General features: G+C 37.4%; 1 protein-coding gene across 9 annotated transcripts in view; it reads right to left on the bottom strand.

The window, feature by feature from the left end:
* Positions 1 to 8453: 8453 nt before the first annotated feature.
* SLC45A3 (solute carrier family 45 member 3) overlaps positions 8454 to 14120 on the bottom strand; it is a 37583-nt gene continuing 31916 nt past the window's right edge. For all 9 annotated transcript variants that reach the window (XM_087929404.1, XM_087929402.1, XM_026715525.2 and 6 more), the window contains one exon: positions 8454 to 13505. In XM_087929404.1, the coding sequence (XP_087785530.1) occupies positions 13077 to 13505 (429 nt within the window). In that variant the 3' untranslated portion in view covers positions 8454 to 13076. The remainder of the gene's footprint in view (positions 13506 to 14120) is intronic.

The raw sequence follows: 14120 nt of genomic DNA, 5'->3' as shown, positions 1-14120 counted from the left end.
GTTTCATTACTAAACTAGGTAATATCATCAGTGCTATAAAGGGAGTGGGTTTACTGTCATTTTATATAGTGGCTTGCTCTCTGTCACTGTTGGTGGAAGAGGTCTTGGTGGTTCCTTGATTGTACTGTTGTTAATTGTTAGCTTCTTTGTCTGATTAGGTTATTGTTTGCTTCTTGATAGTTGGTCTAGTGTTAATCTTGGTGTTAATCTTTGCTCATCTGGTTGTTGATTGCTGGTGAGGAGATGTTTGGGCCTTTTTGTTTCCTTTTTGACTTGTTGATTGTCTCTTTTGAATGGTATGTAGATATTGTTTATCTCTGCATGCCTGTTGGTTGCCAATTTGTCTGAGTGCCAGGCTTCAGAGGAATTCTCTAGTGGTTTTGGTCTTGGCTTGATCTAGGATGCTCACAGTTAATTAATTTCACAATATTTGGACAGACTTAATCATAGTTTCAACTGGTTATGGAGAAAGCAAGATTGTCTCTACAAAGAGACAAGATATGTGTATGTGTATGGAGATTATTAGTCATCCAGGTCATAGTTGTCTCAAAGGTGCTTTTTCAAGAGGCAACTGGACTTTCTTGTTTTTCTTTGAAGACATTTCAGTTCTCATCCAATAAGCTTCTTCAGTTCTGACTGGACAATGGGGAAGAAGCTTCTTCAGTCAGAGCTGAAGAAGCTTCCTGGATGAGAAGCAAAACATCTTCAGAGAAAAACAAAGTCCAGTTGTCTCTTGAAAAAGCACCTTTGGGACAAGATATGTGCATGTTTATATGTATGGTACAGAGCTCAATTTATCTTAAAGGAAATCAAAGATTACAGTATCTAGTCATTTTATACTGTCGTCATAAGAACTGTTGAGAAAATGAGTACATAATGTTCTGAACGCTCGAAAGGGATATGGACATTCTAATAACTTCTTGGCATTCAAAGCTTGGTTTGTGGCTGGCATCTACACTGTTCTATACTAATCCCAAGAGGATCTGATTCTTGTATTATTTCAACACTGTCTCTTTCTTAAAGCATGATTAGCCCTTTTTTCCCAGAGGCTTCAGAGGCTTGCATTAACTTGTAGCCAGTTTAATTGATCTGCTAGAATGGTAGTAAGAAGGTACCACCCTGAATTTCCAAATGCAGGTTGCCAACACTCTTTATCTTGCTTTAATTTATTCAGGAATCAGAACCGATTCCTGCTATATTTGAAATGCATGTTTTAGCAGGCAGTGCTCATAGAACATTGTTTGAATAGCACCTGCAATCTTTAATGGTGAAATTTGCACACCATTTCAAGTAGTTGATCTGTTGGTGTCAGTTTAATAGTAACTATAATATCTGCTCTGAGAATAATAATAATATCATGGGACTTCTATTCTAAAATTAACATACAACAAACTATACATACATACTGCACTGCAAATGAGTAGGAATAAAAGTTAGCCTATTCATGTTTATTCATATAAGATTCCCTCTGATCTGATTTGGGCCTGTATTAGCAATAGCAATAGCACTTAAGACTTATATACCTCTCCATAGTGCTTTTATAGCACTCTCTGTGTCAGTCTATTGCCCCCACCCCCACCTCCCCAAAAATCTGGGTCCTCATTTTAGCAATCTCGGAAGGATGGAAGTCTGAGTCAACCATCAGAATCAAACTCCAGGCTGTGGGCAGTTAGCCTGCAATATTGAATTCTAGCCACTGTGCCACCAGGGCTCTTCTGTATCATATATGTTGAGCACTCAAATTTGGCTGGGATATCGCCAGTGTCCTTTCAGCAGTCCTTGTGAATAGGTAATAGCATTTTTAGTATTGGGGCTCTCAGGCTGATTATCCTGAAGCACCTGCAGTAGTGTTGCCTCAACAAGGGCAGCTCTGTTTCATACCTGGCATGGCAGACACAGTTCCCTTGACTTGTAATTAGCCCAAACTAAATCTGGACTAATCTGAACTTTTGTTTTCTCAGTTGGACAGGTTAGTAGCAATCTGCAGATAGGAATTTTTAATCATTAGTCATGGCTGGATCACTGTCTGTTGATGCTTAATCTGTCAGTAGCTTTCTTCCTTTACAAGGGCTGCTTGATTAGAATTTTATCCCACCTTTATCACTTTATAAGTAACTTAAGGTGATGAACATACTTAATAGTCTTTCCTCCTCCTCTTTTCCCCACATCAACATTGTGAAGTGGTTTAGACTGAGAGTTGCTGCCCAAAGTCTCCACCAACTTTTATGCCTAAGGCAGGACTGAAACTCATGGTCTCCCAGTTTCTAGCCTGAGGCCTTCACCACTACACCATACTGGGTAGCCTATTGAAACTATAGATAGATTGAGAGATTTTCTGGATGATAACAGTTGTGTTTATGTTATTTATACTGTGTGAGCCTATGTGTATAGATATATCTCCCCAAACTTGTGAATAAAAATAGGAGTGGGCAAACCCTGAACCCCATTTTAAAAAAGCCTTGAAGTTTTTTCTGACCATGATTCCTGAAAACATACTGTTGTTAGGTGTTGAAAAACTTTAGAAGTTGAAGAGTAATTAGTTCAGAGCTTATTTATTGCTCTTGTTGGTATTTATAAGGACACTAGCAATTTTGGGGGGTCTATGCCATGGCACAATTCACAATTTGGAGAGCATAAGGGATTCAAGTGCTTCATCTGCCTGAAGCTGCATCATTTCCAGGCGTGGGATGCAATTTTTTTAACTACTGGTTCTGTGGGCGTGGCCAGGTGGTCATGTGACTGGGTGGCCGTGGATTATTTATTTTTTTGCCTCCTGGACCTCAGGGAAGCCTCCTGGGCAAAGTAGTACAACAGCGAGAAAGGGATCAGCTGTACCGCGCAATTTAGATTAGCTAGAAAGCAAGATATCTGACAATTTCCTGCTTTCTAGCTAATCTAAATCGCATGGCACAGCTGATCTTTGGAAAACAGCTGATCGGTGGTGGGGGTAGGAAATACCTTGATCTTCAAGGTGAATTGGTTCACTCCCAGCTGATCTTCAGAGCTACCGATTCTCCTGAACCGAGCCGAACTGGTAGAATCCTACCCCTGATCATTTCCTGGGATTGTGCAGTTCCTGTCCATAGCTGCAATCTGATCCTCAGAAAAGATGCATTCATTTAAGAAACTGTAAAAAGGTACAATATATTTTGAAGCATTTTTCCTAAGTGCCTAAAATGTTGCAGAAATCTTAGTAGCTTCTTGAAAGAATACATGGTCAGATATTTGTCCAATGAACTCATTTTTATTTCTCCATATATTCCTACCACCTGAGGGACATCAAATTCACAATAGCTCCTAAATCAAATTTCAGGGTTGATCTTGGACCCTGTCTATTCTTGCTGACACTGTATTTCCTGGTAGAAAAAGGTATAAATTGTTATTTGTGCTTTTGGCGTTCACATCCCAATCTTTGTTAATCAGAAAAAGCTATGTTAAAAATGTCAAGATCATTGACTTGCACTTGCACTATTTTGACCAATAGTGCAATACTGTACCATACCTTTTGCCAGCCCCAACTGTTCTATTATGCTTTTTATCTCACTTCAAAGGATATTTACACTAGTGAAATTTAATACCTTACCCTCAAAGATATTGAAGGGGAGGTTCAGCTACACCCTTTAGGGTGCTCTCACTTATGCTTGGATGAAGCCATCAAAGAAGACTCACTCATTTTAGTACTCTGAATTAATATTCCCAGGTTGGCCTAAAGTAGCAGGAATACACTTCTACTAACATACCAGATTATTAAAAGTTCTACAAAAGCTGTCAAATTCTGCTCAAATGCAATTGCTGTGAATGTGCTGGTTTGAATTACCCATAGGTTCAAATAATCTGGTTATATGTTGGGCCTAAATTAATATTTTGTAATGTTTGCCACCATTTCCATTCTCTAATGCAGGGGTGTCAAACTCACATCGTCACAGCGACATCCCATGACATATTGGGACTTCCCCCCCTTCACTAAACCAGGCACGGGCGTGGCCAGCATGTGACGCATCAGGCCCACGGGCCGGGAGTTTGACAGCCCTGCTCTAATGTATTGGTTTCTTTGTTTATTCTTTTTATCTGTGTTCTTTTAGTCTTGGTCAATAAATTTATTTCCTTAAAGTAGTTTGATTCCATATATTAATGACTTTCTCCTGCAGAAAGGTTCCCAATCAACATTTACTTTGTTCAATTACTACCCACCTGCCTTCAATCGAGGACCTGTATACTGCACAAATGAAAAAAAGGGCTGTGAAAATATCTACAGACCCCTCACATCCCAGACATAAACTGTTTCAACACCTTCCTTCCCTCAAAATGACTGCACACCAGAACAGCTAGACACAAGGAGTTTTTTCCCGAATGCCATCACTCTGCTAAACAAATAATTCCCTCAACACTGGCCAACTGTTTACAAAGTCTGCATTACTATTACTATTAATCTTCTCCTCACTCCTTATCACTCAACCCCTCCCATTTGTAACTGTATGACTAACTTTGTCGCTTGTATCCTTACGATTTATTTTGACTGTTTCCTAGTTTGATTTGATTGCTTATTGTACCCTATGACTATTAAGTGTTGTACCTGATGATTCTTGACTCTTGACGAATGTATCTTTTCTTTTATGTACACTGAAAGCATCTGCACCAAGACAAATTCCTTATGTGTCCAATCACACTTGACCAATAAAGAATTCTATTAACTTGTTATATTAGGTTTTTCAATAAATTATAATATTTATTTCTCAATAGCATATTTTATTTAGCTATTATCTTAATGAGTTAGGCTGGCTACATTGGAATGCATTCTAAAGGACTGCTTTTAGTCTTATACAGTATATTCTTGCTATTTTATTCAGGTTAGTAGTTTTAGGTCGATTCTATTTTTTTCTTTGTTCTGTTATCCATTTAACCTTTGATGCCTTTAATTGAATTATCCTGCTACCTTTGCTCTGCTTTGTAGAGGTTTAATTTTTTTGAATTTGAAAGCTGTTATTTATAAGCAATTAATACCGCTTAGAATCAAATAACCAATATGCAAATCTTTCAAGTGCAAGCATAATTATCCAGAATTGCCAAAATATGCTACCAAATCAATTAGCCTGAAGACAGATATGTCCAGAAGACTAATCCAGGCTAGGATTCACATTCAGAAGGAATGGATATAGCACTAGTAATCCAAGTCAGCTGTATATAAAAAAAATAATTTGTACACTAACGCAAACTTCTTGCTACAGCATTTGCCTAGATTAGAATACTATAACACCACCTGCTGGATATGGTGTATCCATACCTAAATAAGGTAAGGAAAGCAACAAGCGCACAGCTAAATATTTTTTCTGACTCCCTGACCATTGGGGGTAATTGCACTTTGGTTTGTGTAACTAAGTAAGTCTCAGCTGTGAGCATGAGGCATCATGATATGTCTGTGTGAATGCTCTCTGCTTTGGGTCATGTGATAAGAAGTGGGAGTGCTCAGAATTGGAACAGCTGCCAGCAATCCGAGCTCCTGGCCAATTGCTTCTTCCCACAAATCTTTCTCTGTAGCACCTGGGCTGATTCAGCCCATTTGCAAACATCTTTGCCAGCTTCTCCCCCATACCAAATATGATCCTCTTGCGTTGAAGAGCTATTTTGCTAACAGACAGTCCTGAGTGCCTTTACATAATTTATTCCCAAAATTCTGCTGAGTGGGGGGAAAAAATAAAAATCGAGGCTGTTCTATAAACTACTATTAGTTCTGCAATCATTTTAGGGGTGTGTGACTAGGAAATAAAGCTGTTCTCCCTGGCAGATACTGTACTAATTCAGAAAGGAATGCATGACAAACCAAGAGACGGAACTGGCAGATTTTACAGTTTGAAATGAAGGCATAAATTAATGTAAAGTTGCCAGATTTTTCTAGGACGGTTATTTTTTTCCCCCTTCTTACTCCTTTAATTATTCCAACCATGCACATCCAGACATGATCCTTCAAATTATCCTTTATTCCTGACTTCCCTCAATTATAATGCACAATTTGTCAAAACCATAGCATTCCATACCTCGAGCGATTCTTCATACAACAATTTATCTTTATTCACTGCCAATTTCTCAAGTGCTCTGCCTAAAGTTTTGTAAGAATAATTTTATTAGCCTTCCAGAACCATCATGGACTCGTATGTAAATTGAACATAAATTATGCCATGCTGCTAGCATACATAATGGCAGCTATAATCTGAATACTTCAGCATTCAGTAGCTAGTATTCACTATACTCTAGCTGGGTTAATTTCATGGATATGCATGAAATGGAAATGTTTAAGTTTTATTCAAAATTCAAACAACTGCATTCTGGATTTGGTTCTCCAAATAGTTTGGCAGCCAGAAATTTTGGAAACTCCCAGAATTTCCAGCCTTTGGGTATATTGGTTTGAAATGTTGGGGGGTCAAAGTCCCAGTACAATGCTTCTTTAGAGCTGCAAATTGAGAAAAACTGGTCTAAGTTACAACCACCCACACAGTTTCTTTCAATAGTCATAATAAATAGTAAAGTAAAATAGAACATAAAGCAGTGATGGCTGTCTCAGAGACGTTTGGATTAATCTAAGAATTTTGGTGTTTGTGTGATGTAAGCAAATGGTGATTCCTTCTAAAATTTCTGAAACTTCTCGTTTCTTGTACTCACTCCGAATATTTTTGTCTATTTAATGGCTGCAAAATTGTTAGTGACTTTAATTAGTAATAGAAGTAAAATAACTGCAGCAAATTTATAACTGAAATCTGCCAATATGTTTACAATTGTTCTGCAAAAGGAATTGACAATCCTGCTGAGGATTTCCTAGCATGCCACATAATCATAGAGCAATCATCCTTTGTATGAATATGCTCTGAGACAGTTGTACGCCTTGGTCAATGTTTGTGAAACAGGGTATCCTGTTGACAGAGTACAGTTGACCATGGATCAAGTGTGCCTTGGATAACTATCCATTCCAGTAAAATCTACCTCCTTTCAATTGATAAATAACCATGGCATTAATCTGGAATAATCAACAAGGAATTAACCCAAAGCAAATTATATGTTACGAAGCAACAAGCCCGTGTTATTTTAAGACAAGTGACTGGGTCCTACACTTTAACGTTTTCATAGTATGCAGTGTTGTGATCCCACTCAGGTCTGTGTTTTACTCCAGGAGCTGCTTCTTGGCTTCCCTGGTTCTTCAGAGCCCTCCCAGTTGCCACCTGGATTCCTCTGTGTCAGCCTGGGACACTTTTATTTGTAATACTTAATGAATGGGCTGACTTGCAGAAGCTCTTCTTTTGAATTGAAATATGTTTAGTTATTCCTTTCACAGAGGCATTGGGTGTCTCAACTATTTACAGGTGACCCAATAGATTTCTCAAAATTCCCTTTTGTGAATGTAATACTCTTGGTTTTTATAATTGTAAGTCAGTGCTTCCATGATTTGAAGGATACATTATTAATTAAAAAGTTTACATTGCATGGCTCAAGAATAAAAAGCCATCAATCTCTTCAATCTCATCAATCTCTTCCTCCCCATTAAAGCTGGGTGTGTGTGTGTGCTACAATGCATTAACATGATTCACCTTCATTAAGGAAGGAATCACGGTCTTCCATCAGAAGTGATGGAAGAATTACTTTTGCAGCTTCTCCTGAAAGAGAATATATGGTGCTTGTTTTCAAGTCTGATGTGGTTTACAAAAGTTGATAGGAGACATTTAGGGCAATCTTTGAATTAAAAAGAAGTTGATAAACCAAAAAAAAAAGTCTCATGATACAGTTATGATGCTTATTATGGTGTAATATATAGATAGAGCTAAAGGTTATCCATGATGGCAAGTCTAAAAAGAAGGGACTGGGTGAAAAACGGACACATTTTCAATATAATTCTATAATCAACACCAAATGGGGCTTGGTATGAAGGACAAATACTGTGTATTTGCTTAATAAAGCAGGCTTAAAATTTGAAAATAAAAATAATGTTTTGTGAACTTAATATTGCAGTGCCTCCAAACAATAAACTAGCATTTTGTTTAAATGTCTTATTTAGCATAATCCCACCGTAAGTTATTGTAATATGAAAAATGCCATGTCTTGAAAAGGGAGCTATTCAAACTTTGCGACCGGCTTCAGCTTTGTTTTAATTTTTCTGATGAAATCACCCATTTTTAGAAACAAATCATAATGATATAGCCCCATAAGTATATATTATCCCTCAGGCCTGTCAAACTGGTGGCCCGTGGATCGGCCACACCCACCCTGGCACAGCAAAGGCAAAAAAACGTGACTCAATCAAATTTGTCCTATAGTCATATAGTCTGGCTGTGAATGGCCCTGACTTACTTTACCATTTTAGATGTTATTCATTCTTCCAATTCAACATAGAAAAAAGTAAATAACTTGATATTTGGTTCTAAATCCAAAAGTTCTCATTGTTTTAAATTAAGGCCATTTAAACATTTCCATTCCTTAATAGACTTTAATATCTCCTGCAAAACTGTACAAAATATTTATTTCCATCAATAAATAAACATACAATTTCCATACAGTTTTTTTAATGCGGGGAAGACATAGCACAGGGTATTATTTAATCACTGGCCAAAACTTGATTCAGAAAATTCCCTTTAAATAAAGCTGTCTGGGAAAGATAAAGATGAATACTATTAACAAAGGAGGAATAATTAATGCCCAAAGCTGATGTGATGCAAAACTGACAATTCATATGTGAAGATGCAATCATGCAAACATTATGGATACATTCATATGACACAAATGCAGAAGTGGCAGGTTTTGTGTGATTCCATCATTATGCCTGTGTCATTGTTTATCCATCTTGCCACCCCCACAGTCACCACAAAGTTTTAGTCACCTAACAAAGTTTCAACATCAAAGAAAGTTTGTGAACGATATGCATTAGGGACCAAACAATAATGTGCACATAACAATAAAGCAAATCTGTGAATCCATTACCCAGTGGATTCTTTGTTAGCACATTTTGAGTATAAAAAGAACGTCTCTAATAATCATACTGATTTAAACCAGGTTGGTTTCTGATATATATGAATTTTGGATATTGCTCATGAATTTATCTTTTCATTCTATATTAACCCTCCACATATTAGCAAGACCAATCATATCAGATTTATGTTTCATAATTCTAACTTTGTGACAGCTTTGTGACACATAATGCAATGGAACAAATTTAATCATAAGTAAGCCAAGATGGTCACAATTTGTTACAAATCCCACAACTGTTTGTCCAGCCCATTCCATTACTTCACATCCCTGGATAATTTGTTCAAAATGCAAAAACAAAATGCTGAAGTCTAACTATAATGTGGTTGCTTAGATTTTGTTTTGATATGTTTTATTAACTTAGTAATGGAAATTTTTAACTCAGAGTTTATGGCTGTTGTTTCTATGAACACAGCTACTTTTGGCTTATTCAATAAATTATGGTTGAACCACCATGACTAAATAGAATTAATGAACCTATTTATATTTTTAGGGATTGGTATGAAAATATTAATTGGATGGTTTGTCAAACTTTTGGTGTAGGCATCTCTGCCAATCCCTTTTCAACCACTCACCTACTTCATATATCAATTTACCTCAAGCTAGAGCTCTCTAATTGTGTTGTACTTCTTTCTTCCCAATCTCGACATATCAAGCTAAGCCAAATATGTGAATCTAGCCTGAGTAGGAAAGACTGTTGAAGAGCGTATAGCAAAGGCAAAAACTCAATTGACTTAAAAACACCATCATCTTCAATAACAGCAATAACAGCAACAGATTATATGTATTTTGCACACAAAATTGCTTAACACTGCAGCATCTACTGATATATCCATGATATATTTTGAAGCAGAAGTTTTGCTGATAAAAGACAGTTGTGATCTTTTGCTACATAGTATGGGGAAGAAGAAGAAGAAATAAACCATTGGGCAATGGCCAGATTTTTGAGTTTTCTAGATCTAGGATCCAAGAAGATCCTAGGAACAACTAATGCCCCTCACTTTTGGCACAGAGGATCAAGGATGACAGTGAGGGCTCTCATGGCATAAAGACTGGTGTAACTGATTTGAAGGTGACTACAATTCTCTAGAACCATTTTCCTTGGAAAAAACAGAACCTGAGTTATTTCCACATAAGCTCTTCTCTTTCATTTTTTTTCTTCTCTTGAATTCAAATGATTTGACAAATTCATTGTTATCCTAAGGTGACTCTCCTTTCGTTTTTTATTCAAGTTCTGATTTGCAGCAATAAAACAAAATTGTAGTTATCAAATGACCCAGAATAGTGTGAACAAGCAAAATGCTAATGGGAATTTATTACTCCCTTTTAAAGCTTCTCTCAATTGGTCCAGTAACGCTACGAAGAATTAAAGAACCCCATGCAAGAAAACTAATAAACCAAGGTCATTCCTACCAAGAGATATGGGCACTTGAGTGAGTTTATGAGGAGGAAAAAGTTTCAGTGAAAATGGGCATAATCTTTAATACCAATCACTAGAGTCACTGCTCTGAAAAAAAAAAAAGAAGTCTATTTGAGTCTACTCAGATCAGAGTCGAGATACTGACATTTTCTATCTATGAATGGGTTTTTTTAATTATTATTTAGACAAGATAGGATGAAATTGCTTAGAATTTCTGCAATTGCAAAACATCTGAAAGATGTCAGGTTAAGAAAGACTGAAGTATCTCCTTTTAGAAGGTTGAAGTTTGCATGTTCTTGCCAGAAAATAATCCCATTTGCTTCATAAACGGAAGCACACATCTATTTGCTAATTTGTGAGTACACATTATGGAAGGACCATCGTACAATATACGGATGCTTATTGTCTGATCACACAGGTGGCACTGATGACTCTTACAATGTGTGCCAGCATTTAAAGCACAAAACCATGTTAGGATCTAATATCAAATGTGTTTTTTCAACAGCCTCTACTTACGACATCAGAAGAAAACACATTAGGACTGTAGCTCCCATCACTTGTAATCTTGCTGAATGGGAATACCAAGTTATAATCCAACATATGTGAAGAACATCAGACTGGGGAAAACCCAAGTAACCGCATGTGTATTCGATTTTGTTTTTTGCTTTTTCCGCTTCAATTTACATCTTCCCCTATTCCAGTTCTGACATTTTGTCCTTATTTTTGTTTTAAAACTTTACTCCTTCCACTCAGAAGATTAAATTGCATGAGTCTGTAGCAGGAGACTTTGTGGATAAATGTCATCTTTCACAGGATTTAGCGGACTGGTTTCTTTAAGCTAAGAATTTGAACTAGTTAAAATTGCCTAAGGTATTTAATGATAGCATGATTCATCCACTTGAGCAAAAATATTTTTCCTACAGGGTCTTCGGCTCAAATTCATATAGCAGTTTCTTAATGGGTTTTTGTGACATACTGCAGTCTGATTAGTGATAATTTGCAAGACTGCAGCACACTAAAACTAACCCATGGGCATAGGCTTAAAGGACCACATGTTTGTCTCAACAATTATAGTTCAAAATGCAAAGTGGGTCAGGTTAGAAATGACCAACTGATGTTTATATCAAATAGATACAATATCCATCTTTCTTACACTCTCTCAGCCCCAAAAGATCATCTCATCACTGTGGTTATCTACATTCAAATAAAAGACCATCAATGGAAGTTTCTCTTGAAACACAAATTGCAGCTTTAGAGACACTTTTTTTTAAGCATATAGTAGACAGTCCTGTTCCCCATCCCAGATTCTAGACTCCTAAGGCTTCCAGAAACCCCTATTTACTTAATACTATTGTCAGGTCTAATCTACCAGTTGTTCTAATTTACAAATACAGTCTTTTCAATGTTAATTGGTGCAACCCATAGAAAGAGGATCCTACCTTGGAGAAAGAGAGTTGATCTTGACCTTCTGGTCACATTGTTCAATACAACCTGAACTCTTGTACTCGATATGTGTTAGTCCTGGACAGGAAAAGTTGCCTTGCCTGCTGTTGACTGAATCAATGCCAGCTAAATATCTTATTCAAAACAGTTGGGGTGTGGGGTGTGTACTTGAGCTTTAAAAAAGGGCAGTTTAGCTTACAATACTTTTCTAGCCTAGGCTCTATCTGGGTGGCAGAAGGAATGGATTACACAGTGGAAAACTCAGTTTGGCACATGCCTCGTGGTACGTAGGAACATGGTTCCTTTTCAATGCAGTCTTTCCCCAGAAATTTAGATGACCACACATCTCCTTATCCGAAATAGCAGCCTACACCCAAATGTTTTTACTCTAATCTAAGCCTTCCTTTTAGGATTGCACACAGTAGCAGGCACTGTAGTTTGTTTGAGCCAGTCAATCACTTAAAGGCAATTCCCCAGAGAGGCATGTTCTTCAGCTTCCATTTATGCAAGTCTTTCTATTTACACTAACTGCAAGCTCTGTTTTGGGCAGATGTGGGGGAAAGGATCAGCTGACAACTAAGGTTTCATTTCCTTCATGCAGTGGTAGAGTTGCTGCCAGTATAACCACAGCATCTTCTCTTAAACAAGCTCCTTCTATGTAACTCTACTCAAATTATTTATACTACCTAGACTTTGTCCTAAAACATATCCAGAAAAATGAAGGAAGTGTATTATTCTAACATCTTTTCAAAAATATTAAGATACTATATCACATCCTTCCATATGATTTCTGGCTCACAGCAAGTTGTGAGGACTTGTAACTCAGTACAAAAGCTGATCAACAACATTTCAATACAGACATAACTGAGAAGCGAGGTACATTGCATTTCTAATCTATCTTTGGTCCCTTCTGCACTATGTCATCTTCCACTCACACAACTTAAGGAAGCAATCATAGTAGCACCCCTGTTTGAATGGCTTTTGTGAGCCTGATCCAAAGGATCAGGCACAGATTTTTACTGAAGGCATTGGCTAAAAAGAGGCAGCCCAATACCATACTTTTTGTTACCCTGAGATCAACCCAGTTATATTCCTTCAGTCAAATATTTTGTACATCTCATTGAACAAACAGAGAAGCAGAAAGAGTCTATATTTGCGTTCCCAACTCCTCTCTAGTACGTCTTTAATACACATTAATTCCCCTCCTCTTCTACACTGAATACTTGGCCATATCACTTTTGTCAAAAATAACTTTGGTTGCAAAGTAAATGGCTACCAATCCAAAGCCGGTAGCCGATGCCATATAAGTGGTGACTGATTGTGTGAACTGAACCAGCGAACCCATAAGAAGGGATGGGATAACCTGGGAAAGAAGAAAAGCACTGTCCAAGATGGCCAGATCTGAACAGATCCCTCGGCTTGCTGCTGCAGTGTCTGAATCTCCCGCCATCATCATGAGCGAGACTTCACACGGTGAGCTGACACAGAGAGAAGAACCGGCAACAGGGGGAGAGTACAGGCTACCACCATGTCCATTCTGGTAGGTCAACTTCTGAGGAGAAATGTGGTTTTTGAGGAAACCCAGCTTCTTTTCTGATTGACCTGCATTCTCTTTACTTTTATACTTAGGCAAATATATCTGAAAGCACAAGAAAATAAAAGATGATAAGATGTTAGAAGACAATTCAGCAAAGACATAAAAACCATAGAATACGATATGAAATATATGATTAGCTGGAGCAGAGAAAAGTGAGGATGAAAGCTTTTAAATAGAGATCAACAGAAGAAACAAAGATAGCTGTTTTTTAGAAATTAAAAATGTTGTTCAAGCTATTTCACATGAATCGAGGATTCGTTTTAAAAAAAGAGCTCAAACCAGTTTGGTATTATTTACTATTTAGTTACCACTTAAGTTTATAAGTTTAAGTTTATTTACCATTTAAGCTTATGTAATGTCAACCTGGTCAAAGTGCTTTATCCAACACAGAACAGTCACAAATTGATTCCAGAAAGATGACAGTCCTATAAGGACAGTACGATTCAAGGGCATGCATGAAATGCAACCGACTTACACGGCTTGTGCACTGGAAGCTTCAGACAGAGTTAGTCTTGCTGGCTCTCACAACACTGGAATGGCAGTTGTTATGAAGAAATCACTTCAGAAGAAAGAAGCAAAAAGGTAGAGGAAGCAGACATAAAGGACTGACAAAAAGCAAAGAAAAAAAGAGGAGGCTTAGGTAGGACTGTATCATCC

Source organism: Pseudonaja textilis, chromosome 3, assembly GCF_049901715.1.
Source record: "Pseudonaja textilis isolate UNSWEBS1 chromosome 3, rPseTex1.2, whole genome shotgun sequence".
In the NCBI taxonomy this organism is placed as follows: Eukaryota; Metazoa; Chordata; class Lepidosauria; order Squamata; family Elapidae; genus Pseudonaja; species Pseudonaja textilis.
Note: the sequence above shows the minus strand (reverse complement) of the source record. Positions and strands in the feature narration are given on the sequence as shown.